The sequence below is a fragment of the Primulina eburnea genome, chromosome 5 (assembly GCF_022965805.1).
Source record: "Primulina eburnea isolate SZY01 chromosome 5, ASM2296580v1, whole genome shotgun sequence".
Taxonomy (NCBI): Eukaryota; Viridiplantae; Streptophyta; class Magnoliopsida; order Lamiales; family Gesneriaceae; genus Primulina; species Primulina eburnea.
The window spans coordinates 7711386-7732408 of NC_133105.1; the positions used below are offsets into that span (position 1 = coordinate 7711386).

Genomic DNA, 21023 nt, shown 5'->3' on the forward strand with positions numbered 1-21023 from the left:
AATATAATTTATGAAATGTACGCGTGAATATTTATAGATGAATATTTTGATTTTTTTTATTAAAATAACCATTCAATCAATTTTTTAAATTTTTTGTTTAAAAAATCAACCGTTAAAATTTTATATTTTTACAAATAAATATTAAATACTTTGAATTATTTAAATAAAGTATATATAAAATATCACGTGGGATGGGCCAAATGACTGTGGAAATAATGGAACGCTAGACAAAAGCAACACAGTGGGTGGGCACCCACACTTGACCGAACGGGATAAACTCCAAAACTTGGATAAGGAATCCCACGCTCCATTATTTATTATTATTTATTATTATTATTTTTTAGTAATAATAAATAGATAATAATTTATGGTATTTTTCGAAAAAGAAATTGTTATGGTTCATAAAAAATATAAAACTATTATTCAAAAAAAAATATAAAACTTGTTGTGAAAAAGTAAAAATTTATGGTAAAAAATAAAAATCTCAAACTCTCAAAATTTACCAAACTACACACTTTATAATATTTTTCTCTCTACTCAATTGTGATTTTCTTCACAAATGAGAGATCTATTTATAGAGTTTCATTACACATAATCCAAAAATAAAATACATCATTACTTACATCATCACACACAAATTTCTAACTTTACAACTCTTATTTTCAACATTCAAATATTCAACTATTACTTTTTCCATATTAAAATATATTATTTCAACACTCCCCCTTGTGATGATGATCATGATACGATGATGTCTTCATTACGTGTTTTGTACTGCCTCGTTAAAAACCTTACTTGGAAAAACCCATTGGGATAAAAACCATAGTAAGGGAAAAAGAGTGCAGTCACGTAAACTCCCCCTGATGTTGACATGAACAATTCTTCACAAATTTCGTAGATTGCGCATCCCAATATTATATATGTGCTTTCTGAATATTGACCTAGGAAGTGCCTTTGTAAAGAGATCTGATGAGTTTTCACTTGATTGAATGTGACGAACATCAATACATTTATTCTTCTCAAGCTCCTTGGTGAATGCGAAGAACTTAGGAGGAATATGTTTAGTTCTGTCGCTTTTTATGTATCCTTCTTTCATTTGAGCAACACATGCAGCATTATCTTCATATAGTATCACAGGCTTCTCATCGAATGATAATCCGCATGAAATTTGGATATGTTGGGTCATTGATTTTAACCACACACATTCACGACTTGCTTCATGAAGTGCAATAATCTCGGCATGATTTGATGAAGTTGTTACGAGCGTTTGTTTCTGTGAACGCCAAGATATTGCAGTGCCTCCACGAGTAAATACATATCCAGTTTGGGAACGTGCCTTGTGTGGATCAGATAAGTATCCAGCATCGGCATAACCAATTATACTTGGATTAGCATCTTTTGAATACAAAAGTCCCAAGTCTGTCGTTCCTCGTAGATAACGGAATATATGTTTAATTCCGTTCCAGTGTCTCTTTGTTGGATATGAGCTAAATCTTGCCAACAGATTCACGGCAAAAGATATATCAGGCCTTGTACAATTTGTAAGGTACATAAGGGCACCGATGGCAATTAGATATGGTACTTCTGGACCAAGAATATCTTCATCATCTTCACATGGACGGAATGGATCATTTTCTATGTTTAATGATCTAACAACCATTGGAGTACTTAAAGGATTTGCTTTATCCATATTAAAACGTTTAAGGATCTTTTCTGTATAATTTGTCTGGTGAACAAATATTCCACATTCTTTTTGTTCAATTTGTAAACCCAGACAATACTTGGTTTTCCCAAGATCCTTCATTTCAAATTCTTCCTTCAAGTATGACACAACTTCTTGAATTTCCTTATTCGTTCCAATGATGTTTAAATCATCAACATATACAGCAATAATTACGCATCCGGATGTTGTTTTCTTAATGAAAACACAAGGGCATATTGAATTATTTACATATCCCTTTTTCATCAAGTGATCAATTAGTCGATTATACCACATTCGACCTGATTGCTTTAACCCATATAATGATCTTTGTAATTTCACAGAATAACATTCCCTGGGTTTTGAACTTTGTGCTTCAGGCATCTTAAATCCTTCAGGGATTTTCATATATATATTACTATCAAGTGATCCATATAAGTAAGCTGTAACAACATCCATAAGACGCATTTCTAAATTTTCAGATACCGCCAAGCTAATCAAATACCGAAACGTAATTGCATCCATCACAGGAGAATACATTTCTTCATAATCAATTCCAGGCCTTTGAGAAAAACCTTGTGCAACAAGTCGAGCTTTATATCTTACTATTTCATTTTTCTCATTTCGCTTTCGAATAAAAACCCATTTGTATCCAACAGGTTTTACACCTTCAGGTGTAAAGACTATAGGTCCAAAAACATTACGTTTATTTAGCGAATCCAATTCAACCTGGATGGCTTCTTTCCATTTTATCCAGTCCTGCCGATTTTTACATTCACCAAAAGATTTTGGTTCATGATCTTCATTATCATTTATGATGTCGATTGCCACATTATAAGAAAATATATCATCAATTTCATCTATATCTTTTCGGTTCCATATTTTTCCAGTATTAATGTAATTGATAGAGATTTCATGATTCTCGTCAGTTTGTGGTTCTGACAGAACATTTGCATCATCATGTGTTTCTTCAGGAACATCATTCTCTATTTTGTGATCATCATGTGTTTTTTCAGAAGCATCATTCTTTATTTTGTGATCATCGTGTTTCTCTATGAATTTTCTTTTTCGAGGATTTTTATTCTTGGAACCGACTAGCCTTCCACGCTTCAGGCGTTTAATGATATCATGAGTATCTTACATTTGTTTCTTTGGAATTTCAATTCGAGCAGGGGCATTTGCAGCATGTATATATGATTTAGTTACCCTTTTTGTGTCTGCAAATGCATCTGGTATTTGATTTGCTATTCTTTGCAAGTGTACAATTTGTTGTACATCTTTTTCACATTGTTTTGTTCTTGGATCCATATGTAACAATGATGATACATACCATGTAATTTCTTTTTCGGTATGTTTTTGTTCTCCCCCTAACATTGGGAAGATTTTCTCATTAAAATGACAATCAGCAAAACGTGCTGTGAACACATCTCCTGTCTGAGGTTCAAGATATCGAATGATTGATGGACTATCATAACCGATATAAATTCCAACCTTTCTTTGAGGTCCCATTTTCTTTCGTTGTGGTGGTGCAATAGGCACATACACCATACATCCAAAAATTCTCAGATGAGAAATGTCTGGTTCTTTACCAAATGCAAGCTGCAATGGGGAGTATTTATGATATGCACTTGGTCTGATGCGAATTAATGAAGCAGCATGTAAAATTGTATGTCCCCATATAGAAATAGGGAGCTTTGTTCTCATAATCATTGGTCTAGCAATCATTTGCAGACGTTTAATCAATGATTCAGCCAATCCATTCTGTGTATGTACATGAGCAACATGATGCTCAACAATGATTCCCATAGACATACAATAATCATTGAAAGTCTGGGAAGTAAATTCACCAGCATTATCAAGTCTAATTTTCTTGATTGTATAATCGGGAAAATGATTCCTCAATTTTATTATTTGAGCAAGTAATCTTGCAAATGCAACATTTCGAGTTGACAATAAACATACATGTGACCATCTGCTGGAGACATCAATCAATACCATAAAGTATCTGAATGGTCCACATGGTGGATGGATTGGTCCACAAATATCACCCTGAATACGTTCAAGAAACATTGGTGATTCAGTTTGGATTTTGACTGGTGATGGTCTTATAATAAGTTTTCCAAGAGAACATGCTTTACATTGAAACTTATTATTCTGAAAGATCTTCTGGTCTTTCAGTGGATGACCATGTGCATTTTCTATAATTCTTCGCATCATTGTTGAACCAGGATGTCCCAATCGATCATGCCAATTGGTTAATATCGAAGAATTATCAACTACCATGTTTGATTCAATGGGACTTATATGTGTATAATGCAATCCAGTAGGGAGCATTGGTAGTTTTTCAATCACATATTTCTTTCCTGATTTATATGTGATAAGACACATATATTTCTCATTACCTTCATTCATTGTTTGAGTATCATACCCATGAGAATATATATCATTAAAACTCAACAAATTTCTTTTCGATTGTGGTGAATACAAAGCATCATTGATCAAAAATTTTGTACCATTAGGTAACAAAAATTGTGCTTTACCACATCCTTTAATCAAGTCTACAGGACCTGATATTGTATTCACCGTTGTTTTTGTTGGTTTTAGTTCCAAGAAATATCTTTTATCTCGGAGGATAGTGTGCGTTGTACCACTATCGGGTATGCAGACTTCAGCTTTGCTCATAGCATTTTCCATATTTGAACTTCAAAAAAATATGCAATGAAATAAAATTACTGAAAATACATATGTAAATATAACACATATCATAATTATACAATAAAACATTATTACATGAATACATGAAAAATCAATTATTGTACATTTATATTCTACCATTAAATTGTTCATTTTCAGAGAAATCATTGAGAAATCTGTAGCATCAAAATTGTTCATTTCTATCCCACCAACATGTTGATCATTTCCAGAGAAATCATTCATAAAATCACCAGCATCAAAATGAGTTGAATCACTCAACCGGTCACTGCGTTCAGTGAAGTTGGTCTCCTTTTCTTTCCCCTTTAATGATTCTTTATAAAGTTTACAAAGATGCTCAGGGGCTCGACAAACTTTGGACCAATGTCCTGGAGTACCACATCTGTAACAAGAACTTTCATATCTTTTTGAGTGATTCTCATTAATACTTGTATTCTCATGATGCCTTTTCTGTGGATGGTTTGGGACGCTCTTTTGAGATGAGTTATAAAAATAATTATCTCTATTATTTTCAAAACCACGGCCTCGACCACGACCACGGCCAATTCCACGTCCACGACCTCGACCTCGACCAAAATCTTGTCTATGAATTTGATTTTGGTTCCGAGGTTTAAATTCATTTTTACTTACAGCATTTACTTCGGGAAATGCTGTTGATCCAGTGGGTCGGGACTGATGATTTCTCATTAATAGTTCATTGTTCTTTTCTGCCACAAGAAGACATGCGATGAGCTCAGAATATCTCGCAAATCCACGTACTCTATATTGTTGCTGTAGAGTAATATTTGATGCATGAAATGTGGAAAATGTTTTTTCAAGCATCTCAGATTCTGTGACCTCATGTCCACAAAATTTTAATTGCGAGATTATTCTATACATCGCCGAATTGTAATCACTGACTTTTTTAAAATCTTGGAATCTCAGTGTATTCCATTCATCCCGGGCGGTCGGAAGTATAACTTCCCTTATATGTTCAAATCTTTCTTTTAATCCCTTCCACAAAGCCATGAGATTTTTTTCAGTCAGATATTCACATTTCAATCCATCGTCGAGATGTCGACGCAAAAATATCATGGCTCTTGCCTTTTCTTGTGACGTGCATATGCCTTTTCTTTAATGGTCTCGCTTAGACCCAATGACTCAATATGCATTTCTACATCTAGAGTCCATGGCTTATAATACTTTCCCGTGATGTCGAGCGCAATAAATTCGAGCTTTGTTAAATTTGACATGGTGGTACTAAAAAAAATTACGATGCATTTTATTAGTTAATAAATATTGCAATACAAAGTAACGGATAAACAACAAGTACAAGTATTTGTAAAAATAAAGAAAACGCACGAGGAGGATATTCTCCGATAAATACAAGACTCGTGAGTATGATAACCAAAATAATTAAAAATATCCTTGAGAAAGCCATCTTCTTTTTTCTTCGAAAAATTTGATGATGAATAATTTTTAGAGAAGAAGAGAAAGTTGGAGTGATTGAATGTGTTTGTGAGATAATATTTATAGGCAAAAAACTAGCCGTTTGTTACCGTTTATGACCGTTGGTGTACAAAAAATAAATGTATGTATTTGTATAATTTTATAGTAATAATATGATGTATATAATATTAGACATGTTTAAATAATTATGTATATCATATCATAATATTATAATGAGTGTCATAATTTATTTTGTTTAAAAACCTTATAGGCTTTTATACTTGTCGTATCCCTTACCGAGAGTGTGGGATGTCGTCTTAACATCCTCCCAGGATTTATAACAAGTTTATGAAAAATTTATTTTTATTATTTCTAATAATAACATTATATTGTATATTAAATAACTACACAATAAATAAATAACAGTAAAATAAATATAATTACTTTTGTTACCTTTTTCTTCTGTTTGGAGCTTGGAAAAGTATGTAGGACTTTTAGAGCTTCGTGCTGATAACGTGTTGTGAAAAAGTAAAAATTTATGGTAAAAAGTAAAAATCTCAAACTCTCAAAATTTACCAAACTACACACTTTTTAATATTTTTCTCTCTACTCAATTGTGATTTTCTTCACAAATGAGAGATCTATTTATAGAGTTTCATTACACATAATCCAAAAATAAAATACATCATTACCTACATCATCACACACAAATTTCTAACTTTACAACTCTTATTTTCAACATTCAAATATTCAACTATTACTTTTTCCATATTAAAATATATTATTTCAACAAAACTAAAATATAAAAATTCACTGCATAACTTGTATTTATATTTCAAAATCTCACCGTCTACAACATACTCGTTATTTTTCACAAACGTTAAGTATCATTTAAAATAAGTTAGATTATTATATAGTAGACAAAAATTTGTGTGAGACGGTCTTACGGGTCGTATTTTGTGAGACGAGTATCTTATTTGTGTCATCCATGAAAAAATATTACTTTTTTATTGTGAATATCGGTATAGTTGAATCATCTCACAGATAAAAATTCGTGAAATTGTCTTACAAGAGCCCTATTCAATTATTAAAGCTCTGGATTTATGATATTGTTTGATATTCTGAATGAGACAAATACTAAGTGTGAGAAAATAATGTATAAATATTAGTAATAATTTTATATGTTTTTTTAATTTGCATTATTATTTTGTTTACTATTTTATAATGTCACAATGTCTTTACAAAATATATCAACTATTGTTGTTAAAGAGTTTAATAATAAAATTTCATTCATATCATGAAACGTCTCACCACATTCTTACTTTAAATAAATAATATTAGAAATTTTTTAAAGATCGAACAATACCAAAACATGAATCCAATTTTTTAAAAAAACGAAATTTACGATAAAAAATTCATAAATCGTCAATCATACGAAATCCAGAAACATAAGAGTGGGTCTCATGTGATACAGATCTTAATCTGTGAGACGGATAAACCCTACCGATATTCACAATAAAAAGTAATACACTTAGCTTAAAAAGTAATACTTTTTCATTGATAACCCAAATAAGAGACCCGTCTCACAAATAATACCAGTGAGACCGTCTCACATAAGTTTTTGTCGAACATAAATCTGACTTCAAAATAATCCTCAAAATCTTAATCAAAACTTTGATTATCATAATATTGCGGAAAATGTAAGGTCTTCGGGAGTGTACTGCCATGCCCAATCCACTCAGGCGTCCGAGCCTCCTAAACATCATCCTCATCTGGACCATTCAAACTTGGTAAGTCTAACGAATCAGCAAGTCTAAACCCTACGTAACGAGTAATATATATACATGCACATGCATTGTAATGCCCGAGAATTAATCACTGTTAATCAAGGATTATTGACTTATAATTTAACGTGATTACGAAAGGGCCAACTGAGACACGATTTAAGAGAATGTGCGGCTATTTATTTTGAATTTCAGCATGTGTTGCCGAAGCAACACCGCACCCGCGCTCAGGAATACACCGCACCCGCGGTGCAATTCCAGTAGGGTAGCAATTTTTGGAAAAACTGAGACCGCACCCGCGGTGAGAACAATACCGCACCCGCGGTGCGACGTGTTTTGCGAAAATTGTGACACCTCATGACATGCATGCAATGATATATATAGGGTAGGATGCCTTCGAAAATTCAGCAGAAATCGAGAAAAGGTCTGATGCAATGAAAATCCTTACGCCTTTTGCGAGAAATCCGTCCGTCTGATTTTGAATCCGACTTCGGTATTGAGTTCCTGGCAACGTAGTCTACAACTGGACGTAAGTTTTACTACGTTTTGACATGTTTTAGAATTATGATATTGTCAGAATTGAATGGAACTCATATATGTTGTTCTTGACATGTTAGACATCGTAGAATCGAAGTCAGACTAAGAAACAGACTGATTATGGAATTGTTATGAATTTTTAGGGTATATTGATTTATACCAGACATATTTGAATTGTGATTGGATTACGGATTGTATTGGATATGGGTTATGGATTGTAACTGTTATCTGGTGATATGGTATTGACGGGGATACTGAGTTTGTACCGTTATGCCGTTGATTTTGAATTAAATCAAGATTGATCAGATTGTTATTGAATTGAAAGGTATACTGATATGAGATTATTGGTATTGTCATTGCCATACAGATTGTGAGTTCAGGACTTCGACTGAGCCAGAAACCGGCGAAAGAAAGGTATAAGTCAATGTGGTATTGGGAGATCGACTTGAGTCGGATTAGACTTGAGTTTCCCTAAATCACATACTTTACTTTATTGCATTGATATTTGCATTGATTTGACTGGTGTACTTATTCTCTGGAATTAGAGATAGCAGGTATCAGATTAGTTATCTTGTGACAGAAGTTCCTGATAGTGGTGGAATCGCCACGGGAACATTGCACGATGTCTCAAGATAATGATATTAGCGATAGAGCTACAGTCCATGACGGATAGGTCAGGACATCAGATGTTTGGTTATATCGAGTAATAGGAATTGGAATTCTTCTATTACGGAATTCGATATAGGAATACCACATTTGGAAACCGGGATCCCTAGACTAGGATTGAGTCAAGTCTGAATTGTAGAATTGTAAGTATGTTTCAGATCGTGATACAGATTACTGTTACCTGATTACATGCTTTATATTTGTTTATATGATTGCATGTTTCATTGATTTATACTGGGATTTATTCTCACCGGAAGTATCCGGCTGTTGTCTTGTCTGTATGTGTACATGACAACAGGTGGGACAGGATCAGGGTCCAGGAGATGAGGAGAGATCGTGATTAGAGTGGAGGCTCCAGACTTGGATTATATATAGGGGTTAAACACTTGATAGTAGTTGTTGAACCCTAGTTTGTACTGATTTGTAGACGGTACAAGACTTGTACTTTATTTTATACTGATATGTATATTAGCTTGATTTCACTACGTTCCGCATTTTAAAGAAAAATTTTAGACCCTGTTTTTAATTGACTAATTAGTCTCAATGATGATTAAGAACTTGATTAGCGTCCGGGTCCCCACATGCATCCTTACCTGCATCCTAAAAAGAATACTTTTAATAAAATAAGCTGGCAATCAGCTGGCATTTTCAGTTCACATCTGTTAGCTTTAGTTTGGGCTCGTTTAACTAACCAGTTCGAAGCCTGATCAATTCCAGCTTCCTGTGCACTTAGGTAAATCATTAGAAACAAAATAACAAATTTTGTTATTATCAAAATCAAGATTGCGAACACTAAATGTTCAAACACGTAAAATAAGCATTTTTGAGAAAACTGCTCAATTGTAGCATTTATCGTAAAAATATCATAAATTCACTATAATCATTTAACATGTATTATGATCTCTTGGGACACTGCCTGGACATTCGAACTACCTGGGACGTAAAATTAACATTTTACCCTTGGATTCGGAACTTCCCGTTTTTGACTTTTTCCTACGTTTCTTGACTCGAGCCTATCACGAACCATCATAAAACCTTATGTTTTACTTCAAATAATTTTTCTTAGACGTAAACAAGGGCGGAGCCACACACATTTTCACCCGGGCTTCAGCCCGGGTGTTCCAAAAAAATTTTAAAAAATTTATATGTAATTTTTTTTTATAATTTTGGATAAATTTGATATTAGCCCGGGTAGATCAATTTAAAATATTAAAGGATTTTAGAGTTTAAAATTCTAGCCCGGGTATAATCGAATTCCTGGCTCCGCCACTGGACGTAAACCTTCGCCAATCAATTTTTTCAACTTAATTGTTAAGTCGTATTTCTATTTTGTGATCCAGTTTAACTCTTCCAAACTCAAACCCCGACTTACTAGACCCTAGTCCACCCTCGTGAGCCATAGTCCAACCCACACAAGATCAGCCTTGACCCTCTGAACTCTCGGCCTCGTCCACGACAATCTGCCTTCCCACCCACCACCGAGCCACGACTATCATTTTACCCTTGTCTCCAACCATGCTAGGGCTCTTTGGGACCATGACCCAACACAAGGCCTTGATCACAGCTGGACAGCCCGTACACGGCCACCCCTTGCGAGTGCCAAAACGGACAACACATGCAATACAGCCTAACCAAGGTTCAGCGTTTTTCTCTCTCGTTCCAGCCCTTTTCTAACCTACATGAGACTCTCTTTAGGACTTATAAACATCATCTTCCTTTTCTTTAATAGCAGTGAGTCCCTAGGAATCATAATGCGCCTCAAACGTGCATTAAAAACTTCACAAATTTAAAATAAATTATTCAAAACATTAATAAAACTTGATCATCATGTTTATTTTTTGAAGAGATCATAAACATGCATAATGCTGTTTGAATGACGCAAAAAGAAAGCTTAGAATACCTTTGCATTTAAAACACTCGAAATACGAAAATCGAAGCGGTGAAACATCGATGACGAACGAAATACGATTCTTTTCATCGACAAAAATCCACTGAAAACCCACCTTGGAATGCAAGAAAACCGGGTTATCGTTGTTGGAAGGAAGAACGAGGAAGAAAATCGAAGAATGAAAAAAAAATCTTTTTTCGAAAATTCCCCTTGCAAGTCCTTTGTTCGGCCGCTGTACACCTTGTGCATGAATTTGTGTGTGTTTTAAGGGCTAGGACTCTTTTATTTATTTTTTAAATAAATAATAAAAGGTTTTTTAATCACTTAATTGATGTGCTCAATCAAACCTAGTTGTAATTAATAAATTAGGCTCATTAAGAAGGCTCAATTAAAAGATTTGAAAATACCTATTTTTAAAAATCTCTTATAAATTACATAAAATTTCCAACTAAGTCATTTAAATTTGACATTAAAAAATGCAAAAAAGTCTTAAATTATTAAAATAAATATTTCTTAACTAAAAATAAAAATTTACATTTTCAATAACACCTCATTCGTCTCCGGTCCTCAATCTCCGGTCAACCACTTATATTTGTCTGAAAATCTTGAAATTATGAAATCAAGCAAAATTACAAAATTACTCATTTAGTCAATCAAAATATATCATTAATGTCTCCAAAATCATTAAATTAATGTAGTCATTTAATAATTTTCATCCATTCAGTTTACGTACCGGGATTTTTGGACGTTGCATATCATAGCTATCATATGCTCCTCACGGAGGTGGAAAAAAAATATATTTTTACAACTCACATATATTGTCATCACGTAATAATGGATGAAATTATAATGTCCAAAAAATACGACAAAGATGAGACGAAGAAAAATTTCGGGAAAATCTGAAATTCATCGAGTATACCAAACAATCATGAAATCAAATTCATTAATTCAAACGTAAATAAGACCATCACAAAATTATATTAACATATTTATGGAAAATATAATAATAATAATAATAAGGGCACCCGCATTGGTGGGTGTTATAACACCCACCACCTCATCAAAAATCGTGGGGTCCACATGCCACATACACATTACATTAACACATCTATTCTCTCACATTTATTTTAACATTCACACTCATTATTTGTGGGTCCCGCTGTCCACTCATTCATCTTACTATTATTTTACATTAAATAAATATAATTTCAATTTTTTTACACATTTTAAATGATTATTACTTAAAATAAATAATATTATTATTATTTAAAATAAATAATATTATTTATTTTAAATGTATTTATTGCGTAAAATAATTTTATCTTATATTACGAACGACATTTATTTAAAATTAATCAAATAATCGAAAAGTACAATAATCGAATATTACAATAATTGAAAAGTACAATACTCCAAAATTACAATAATTGAAAAGTACAATAATCGAAAATTACAATAAATTAAAATTACAAATTCCATCTCGCCCTAATCTTTTCACATAGATGTTCGTGGAGGCTAAGTTGCGCTTCTGTCATTTGTGAAGTGTCTTTCGAAAGGATTGCGTATTCTTTTAGTTCAACTTTGGCTAAGGCAGCTTTTGCTTTCATCTCATCAACTTCGAGTTGTTTTTGTTTCATTTCAACTTCAACCTTTTTTACGCTTGTATACTCAGTAAATTTTGCAAACATTTTGTCCAAATTAATCGTCATACCTTCAATGTCAGATTTCATTTTCCCTTTTCCCTTTCTCTTTGCTGCCTTATGACCCATTGGACGAGTTTCTTCTTCATTTAAGTCTACATGTAGACTTGCATCTTGGTTAGATGACGTGTTGCTTGCCCCTGACTCTGAGGTCCTCGCCTTCTTTGTGCTAACATGATGATCGACGGACTGTGGAGTAAACATTGGCCGGTCTTTTACGATTCTCCACACATGCTCGAGATTAAATGCAACGCCGTTATTTTCCTCACGATATTTTTCATACGCAAGCCGCAATATATCCTCATCACTGTGGCCGCTACGATACGCACTATATACACTATTGTAATTTGCATTGAAGCGATATACCTTTTTTTGTATGGTATTGTGCCAGTGCGATCGTATGACACTTGCAATTCTGCTGGGTGTACCTGGAGTACGATTTTCATTGTAGTAGCTTGCAACACGTCCCCAAAAAGCATCCGCCTTCTGATCGTTGCCGACAATTGGATCATCGCTGATAGTGACAAATGATCTCGCTAAAACCTCGTCTTCAACTTTACTCCATGTTGACCGCTTTCTCCTACCAGCAATGCCAGAATCCGCCTTATCCAAATTCGGAAGTTCGATTGGGGATTCACGGTCAGAAAGTTGAGTCTCCGGAACAAAAGTTGGAGTAAACGGTTCATTTTCTGTCGGAGATGTAAAAGGCATACCGGTTGCACATGGATTAGATGAATAATTTGGTGGATATGGATTATATGGATAATTTGGTGGATATTGACCATATGGATAATTTGGTGGGTATGGATTATGTGGATAATTTGGTGGATAAGGAAAATATGGATAATTTGGGGGAATTTGTGAATTTTGGGAAGAAGTATTTTCCTCCGGCATTTTTTGAGAATTCACAAAATTCCTAAAAAATCCTCGGTTACTTTCATCCATTTTCGAGGAAAATAGGATCATAGAAATAAATTTTCAAAATAAAATTGAGATGATAAAAATAGTAGAGAGAATTTTTTAGAGTGATTTGGTTGTGTGAATAATTGAAATAAGTTGTATAAAGTGATGAGTATTTATAGATGAATTTAATATAAAGTAGCCGTTTACTAGCCGTTGAATGTGTAACGGAACTTTGCATTTAGCGACGGTTTAAAATATCCGTCGCCAATCAGCGACGGTTTTTTTCGCCAACAGCGACGGGTTTACGTAATTCGTCGCTAAATGTTCAATTCAAAACACGTGGGGCCCGCATGTAAACAAATCAGCGACGGCTATTAAAAAGCTGTCGCTAATAACGACGGTTTTTTATAAAACCGTCGCTAATTGGCCAATTTTTTTTAAAAAATAAACTGGCATGGGGGCGTTCAATTCTTTGAACGCCCCATGCCCTCTCTCCACTCACATTGGAGAGTAACACACATTTAACACCCCATTGTGGGTGCCCTAATTGTGACCATCCATTTGGAACGTAACAAATTTACTCAAGATATTAATTACTATTATAATAAATAAATATATATATATTTATATATAAAATTCAAAAAATGAGTAATAATGGTGGATAATATTATTTATTTATTACTATAAATATGTAATCCCATGATTGCCCGTTCCATACACACTCTCCCTCTCGTCTCTTCAGACCACGTCCCCCCCTGAAACACAGTGACACACGCCTCATCTCTGTCCCTGATCTCTATCCGTTACCATGGATCCGTACAAGGTACTGCTTTTCGAGAGTATTCATAGTTTGATTTCGTTTCGATTTTCCTAATGTTGAGTTTTGATCTTCGACATTTATGGAGATTGTTGGATTGATGTGTTTTCCGCTAATGATTTTTTACTCATGATGTGATTGTAATGCAAACCTTTGTTTGGAATGGATTATGGGTGGAGTTGGGTTGAGACGATCTTTTGTTTACTGCACTAGATGTGGTGGGTTTGTTAGTGAGTTTTTTTGTTTTTGTTTTGGTTGATTTTTAATCGTCGATGTGTTGATTGTCCAGTTCCGTCCGTCCAGTACTTTCAATACACCTTTCATGACCACGAACTCTGGACTCCCGGTGTGGGATAATGACAACTCCTTGACTGTCGGACCTCGAGGTATTTCTTTGTTTTCGCTCAAGTAGCCTTTTGGGTTCGTCCTTGTTTGTGTTAGTTTTGTTTTTGTTTCGATACTAAATCTTAGTTTTGAAAGGGGCCTTGTTCTTTTCACTTAATTCTGAGACAAGTTTTTCCAGAAGTGAATGATTTTTTCTGTTATAATTCGCAAGCTCTGCTGTCTGTTTGTTTTGCTTGGAATTATGGAGCTATCTGATTGTATAGTTTGAATTGTCGAGCTTGGTTGCATGGTGCAATTTTTATATACGTAGAGATCATAATGAAGTACCCGTGTACATAGCAGAGGTGAAACCTGAGATTTTTGCTGTCTTAATGCGAACCCAACTTGTCAGGCCCGATCCTCCTGGAAGATTACCATGTGGTGGAGAAATTGGCTAATTTTGATCGTGAGAGGATCCCAGAACGTGTTGTCCATGCTAGAGGTGCCAGTGCCAAGGGCTTTTTTGAGGTCACTCATGATATTACTCACCTTACTTGTGCTGATTTCCTCCGGGCTCCAGGAGTTCAGACACCTGTTATTGTTCGATTCTCCACTGTCATCCATGAACGAGGAAGCCCTGAAACCATCAGGGATCCCAGAGGCTTTGCGACGAAATTTTACACCAGAGAGGTAAAATCAGGATTTTTCATTTTCTCAGAGGAAATCTGGTCATCAAACTCTATTTTAAAGCAACTATTTTAAAGTAGTACAATTTTTGCACCAAATACAATAATGATTTCCAACTCATTTAATTCAAATTTTGTTCGGAAAAAGAATATTATCGGAATAAACTCAAAATTTTATTTTAAATTAGTGAAACTTTTGTACCAAATACGATATTCATCTCCAACTCATTTAATTCAAATCTTATTTTTAAAAAAATATTTTCGAATTTTTTTTATTTGATTTATTTAAATTACAAAACTATTTAAAAATCTATTTATAAATTATGAAATTATTTAAAAATAAAAATTTTAAAAATCTCTTATGTTTAATTATTTAAAAATCAATTATTTAATATTCTCTGATTTTTAATTATAAAATTATTTAAAAATATATTTATTAATTAATTTAATTTAATTAAATATTTTATTTTTTATGATTAAATATCTAATTATTAAAATAATATAATAAATATTATACTATTATTTAAATATACTAATTATTAAAATAAAATTGTAATATTTATAATCTTTAACATAAATATTTATAATAAATAAAAAAATTTAAAAAAATAAAGAGGAGCTCTGCGTCAAATTTGGTGCAGAAAAGAGACCAAAATGGCGAGATGCCTTTTGAGCATCACCAACCATGCCAACACCATTTTGGTGCAGGGAGATTCTCCAACCACTATGCCAAATTTGGCGCACAGTTCCTTTTATTTTTTAAAATTTTTTATTATAAATATTTATGTTAAAGATTATAAATATTATTTAAATAATAGTATAATATTAATTTTATTAAATTAAATAGATATTTAATTATAAAAATTAAATTTTTTAATCAAATAAATTTATAAATAGATTTTTAAATAATTTTATTTATATTAATTAAAAACATTTAATTATTGGTTTGATTTAATTATTTATAAATAATATAGTAGTAAAATACAAATGAAAATTCTATTGCAATAATACGATTTGTAAAAATTCAATATAACAACTGAAAATGTTAATTTTAACACAAATATAAATATAAAATATAACAAATAATATATATAAAATAAAAGTATATTTTCAAAATATTTTTTTGGTGTAAGAATTGAAGTAAATGGGTCGGATGTTAAATTTGATACAGAAGATCAACTATTTTAGTGCAAAACTTGCACTATAACATAAGAGTGGGTCTAATGTGAGACCGTCTCACGGATCCTAATCGGTGAGACGGGTCAACCCTATCGGTGTTCAAAATAAAAAGTAATACTCTTAGCATAAAAAGTAATATTTTTTATTGATTACCCAAATAAGAGATCTGTGTCACAAATACGACCCGTGAGACCGTCTCATACAAGTTTTTATCATAATTAGAATTAAGAGTTGGAGAGGCATCAGAAGCTATCATATAATTTTTTTTATATATTTTAATGTGATGGGTTTTAACCATCAATTTAAATGCATATCTCCCATACTTGAACCCTTATTTTTTTCGTTTGCTTTTTACTTCCCCCCCATATATGAACTTATGATTTTGAATTGGCTTCATAAGTCCAAGAACTTATGACTAGAAGTCATGGGTAATTGATTTTTGTCATTTTTTTTTCATTGGTGCAGGGGAACTTTGATTTGGTGGGAAACAATTTCCCTGTCTTTTTTATTCGTGAAGGAATGAAATTCCCAGACGTGATTCATGCATTCAAACCCAATCCAAAGTCCCACATTCAGGAGAACTGGAGAATCCTGGACTTCCTCTCCCACCATCCGGAGAGTTTGAGTACGTTCTCCTTCTTCTATGATGATGTGGGCATTCCACAAGATTACAGGCACATGGAAGGTTTTGGTGTTAACACTTATACTCTGATCAACAAGGCCGGAAAAGTACATTATGTGAAATTTCATTGGAAGCCTACTTGTGGAGTGAAGTGTCTATTGGAGGAAGATGCTATTAAGATTGGAGGAGCTAACCACAGCCACGCCACCCAGGATCTCTATGATTCAATTGCAGCTGGCAACTATCCAGAGTGGAAATTTTTTATCCAGATCATGGATCCTGATCATGAAGACAGATTCGACTTTGATCCACTCGATATGACCAAGACTTGGCCTGAGGACATCCTACCCTTGCAGCCTGTTGGGCGGCTGGTGTTGAACAAGAACATTGATAATTTCTTTGCAGAGAATGAACAGCTTGCGTTTAACCCTGCTTTTGTTGTCCCTGGAATTTACTATTCTGATGACAAGCTACTTCAATTGAGGACATTTGCTTATGGCGATACTCAGAGGCACCGTCTTGGGCCAAACTATATGCAGCTTCCAGTTAATGCCCCTAAATGTGCCCATCACAACAATCACCACGACGGTTTCATGAACTTCATGCACCGGGATGAGGAGGTATGATGGTTTAGTGTTTGGTCAGTATCACTTTCTGCTTCATCATAATCCTCTTTTATCATGAGGCTTCTTGAGACTCATTCCTACTCCTTTATTCGCATACCCTCTATGAAGAACAGGGGGTTTAAATTACCTTTTTTAACATTCCAAACTCTGGTCAACTTGATTTAAGTGGCACAGCGCCTTTGACATGTTTCTCAATCACTTTGTTCAGATGTATGATCGGATATTGTGGCTTGTTTCAGGTAAACTATTTCCCATCAAGGTACGATCCTTGTCGTCATGCTGAAAGGTTCCCCATTCCTTCGGCGGTGCTGTCAGGGAAGCGGGAGAAGGTATATCTTCTCAGTTTGCTCGAATCTTTCCTTTAATTTTGTTCTTTAATTTCTTTTTTGACTTAAAAAGTGCTTCATGGTTTGGTGTTGCAAAAAATTAACTGAAATGGGACAAGTCGCCTTTTGGTTGGATTCTAGAATCAGGTTGGGGTTCACAGAGGAGAGTTAGATTTTTAAGCATCATATATAAATAAAATGTACGTGCATTATATTTTCATGTTTGTCTTCGTCTTCTTTCTGACGAAGCTCACTGGATGATGGGAATTATCACGACAAGCCAAGGATCAGACTTCAAGCTCTCCTTCACTATTGTCCTCGATTTCTAAATATTAGATAACTGAAAAAATCTGCACTTTATTGAAAGTTATGAAATCAACTTTTCTGAAGTGTGTGTGTGTGTGTGTCTAAACAAGGGACAGACATAATTTGTTTGGTTGGTCAACATTTAAAAGATAATTTCCTGAAAGGTATCCATCCATTCACAAGGGTTATATTTTTCAGTCCTGATCGTAATATGAATTCCCTGGTATACATGCCTTTGTGGATTGGAATGTCTGAGTATGTCCGATTAAACGATCAACTGAATCAGTATCATTATAGTGAAGAATGAGTAACCAAATACATCTCACATTGTCCTCTTAACCCATTAATGCAGGTTCGCATTCCCAAGGAGAACGACTTTAAGCAACCTGGGGAGAGATACCGCTCCTTTGACCCAGACAGGTACTCATATCCTCTTTGCGTAAGGTGTAGTCTGAGTACGTGAAAATTTAGTACATGTTAATCAGTAGTCACGTCTTTCTATCCAGGCAAGAAAGATTTATCCGCCGATGGATTAGTGCGCTATCTGATCCCCGTCTCACTCATGAGATACGCAGTATTTGGGTTTCATACTGGACTAAGGTATGTTTCATGTGCATTATTAGTGTTTACGTTAGTGATTACAGCTGATATTCGGTCTAGTAATCTTGCTATTCATTAGTCGGTTCGGCTCTGCCTTGAATTGTTGGGCACTTACCTGGTTTGATATGCTGCCACAGGCCGACAAGTCCCTCGGTCAGAAACTTGCTTCCCGTCTTAACGTGAGGCCAACGATGTAGAGTTATGGCATGGAAGGGATGATTTTGATGCAATAAGTGGATGGAAGTCTGTCAATGATCTCTGTTATGTATTATATGTAATGAAGCAAACCTCTTTGTTGTGTGATGATCTCTGTAATATATTGTATGTAATGAAGCAAACCTCTCTGCTGTGTGTCATATGTCATCACAATATCTGATGATTCAATAAATTGGGATTCTATTCTACGTGTGTGAGTTTTATTCTGTCTTGTTAAATATTTATTGTGCTTCACTCCCCTGCCCTGTTCTGCCTTCCATGTGCTGTATTTGCACGGGAAATGTTATGTTTATGCATCTTCTTGAGGTTCACCATATCTAATGGTTCTTATTCCTCACGTAGGAGATAGATCTATCGATAGGATAATTCTGTGTCTGCAAAATCTTCCCTTAGAAATTGATCTATCTCACTTTAAATATTGTGAGAACCTGAAATTCCAGTAGCAGCAGATAGCATAATATCAGCAGCAACTCATATTTCAGAAGATGGCATTTTCCAGCAGACCAAAATCCAGCCGTGACAGTTACTGATTCAGCTTAAACTTGTAACTGAAGCATTTAACACGAAATAAAGAGTGTTAATGTCAGATTATGGCCTTAATTGGGAGGCCAACAGTCAGAATTTCACCTATAAATAGCACCCTCAAACAGCTGAATTGGTTTACCAAAATCTTGAGTTATCACTTGAAATTAGAGCTAAGAGAGTGCATTTTCGAAGCTGTCAAATCCAGTAGCAAGGCAAGCAGACTTCCAGACCTCAACCGAAATTCTTTAAGCAAGTTACTGTAAGTGGGCTTATGTATAAATATCTTGAAAACCGTTTGATGATTTCTGTTTTAAAACAAAGTATATTCTTGAATCATGTTATCTGATTTCGAAGCACTGAAACTTAGTGAACTAATGGTAGGAATATATATTCTGAACATTACTGATTACTGATTACTGGCCCCACCCCTTAGAGGAGAGAACATATAGGGGACTGATATCAGTTTAGCCATGAAATTCACGAACGTGCTCAGTGCTTATTTGATAAACTTCTGATTTCCGATTACTGAATACTGATTACTGATTTCTGAACACTGAACAATGATTTCTGTTATGAAAACAAGAAGTTCTGTATATTTTCGTATTACTGTTTTGTATGAAAATGGTTTCGAAAACTGGGAGTTATTCCCGCCCCCGCTTACTGAGTGACAACCATATCACTCACCCACCAAAACTTCTCAAATAAGAACGATGAAGAAAAGCTAGAAGAAGAGGAGCAAATCCAGTTCTGGGGCTGGTGAAGAAGATTGTTAATTCTCAATTTTATTTATGTTGTTTTCCGCTGCGTCTGTAAGACATTGTGAAGTCTGGTTTGTTTTACATTTCCGCCGTAAAACATTAATTATTCGAGTTTGTATCAGACATTGAAATATTCAGTATTTATGAATAAAAAACTGGTTTCTGAATTTCGTACTTCTGAGGCTTGTTGTTTTCGAATGTAAAATTTGAGAGCAACGCCGGTGTCAACCAACCCCCGTCCCGGGGCGTGACAAATATGGTCAGTGGGTGCGGGGAGAAATGGTTCTCAATTTTTGTGTAATCTTTTTAAGAAAGAAAATTTAACTTTCTTTTATCTCGAGTAGGTCTTTTATAAGATGGTCTCATGAATTTTTACATGTGAGACGAGTCAACATCATCCGTATTCACAATAAAAGGTAATACTTTTAACGTATAAAGTAATATTTTTTAATGGATGACTCAAATAAAAGATCTGTCTCACAAAATTCGACCCGTGAAATCGTCTCACACAAATTTTTGTATTTTACACGATGCAATGCAATACGTTATTTTATAAATTTCCTTCAAAAATTTCGACGAAATTTGTAAATTACAGATAAAATAGCTAATATTTTTCTAAATAAATATTAAATTACCGAGTTTTTTTTCTCCCTTTTAATGAAAAATCACCCAGATCAATGTAACGAGAATCTTGATTTAAGATATTTCCCCTATAAAATGT

General features: G+C 34.0%; 2 protein-coding genes and 1 long non-coding RNA gene across 4 annotated transcripts; 1 reads left to right on the plus strand and 2 right to left on the minus strand.

Annotated features, from left to right (window-relative positions):
* Window positions 1–12089: 12089 nt before the first annotated feature.
* Window positions 12090–13354, minus strand: LOC140831711 (glutathione S-transferase T2-like). Its single transcript, XM_073195459.1, has one exon. The coding sequence runs from the start codon at window positions 13306–13308 to the stop codon at window positions 12181–12183; it is 1128 nt and encodes a 375-aa protein (XP_073051560.1). The 5' UTR covers window positions 13309–13354; the 3' UTR covers window positions 12090–12180.
* Window positions 13355–13974: 620 nt separating this feature from the next.
* On the plus strand, window positions 13975–19207 carry LOC140832841 (catalase isozyme 3-like). Of its 2 annotated transcripts, XM_073197080.1 has the most exons (8): window positions 13976–14140; window positions 14424–14520; window positions 14871–15148; window positions 16789–17565; window positions 17811–17900; window positions 18556–18623; window positions 18710–18803; window positions 18941–19207. In XM_073197080.1, the coding sequence occupies exons 1-8, from the start codon at window positions 14126–14128 to the stop codon at window positions 18998–19000; spliced, it is 1479 nt and encodes a 492-aa protein (XP_073053181.1). In that variant the 5' UTR covers window positions 13976–14125; the 3' UTR covers window positions 19001–19207. The 2 variants fall into 2 exon arrangements, with proteins under 2 accessions (XP_073053182.1, XP_073053181.1); XM_073197081.1 differs by lacking the exons at window positions 18710–18803; window positions 18941–19207 and having other exon boundaries at window positions 13975–14140; window positions 17811–17921; window positions 18483–18624.
* LOC140832842 (uncharacterized) lies at window positions 15054–16809 on the minus strand. Its single transcript, XR_012118168.1, has 2 exons — window positions 16679–16809; window positions 15054–16645 (listed from the first exon to the last, which is right to left on the minus strand). It is a non-coding gene; the product is annotated as an uncharacterized lncRNA (long non-coding RNA).
* Window positions 19208–21023: the final 1816 nt, after the last annotated feature.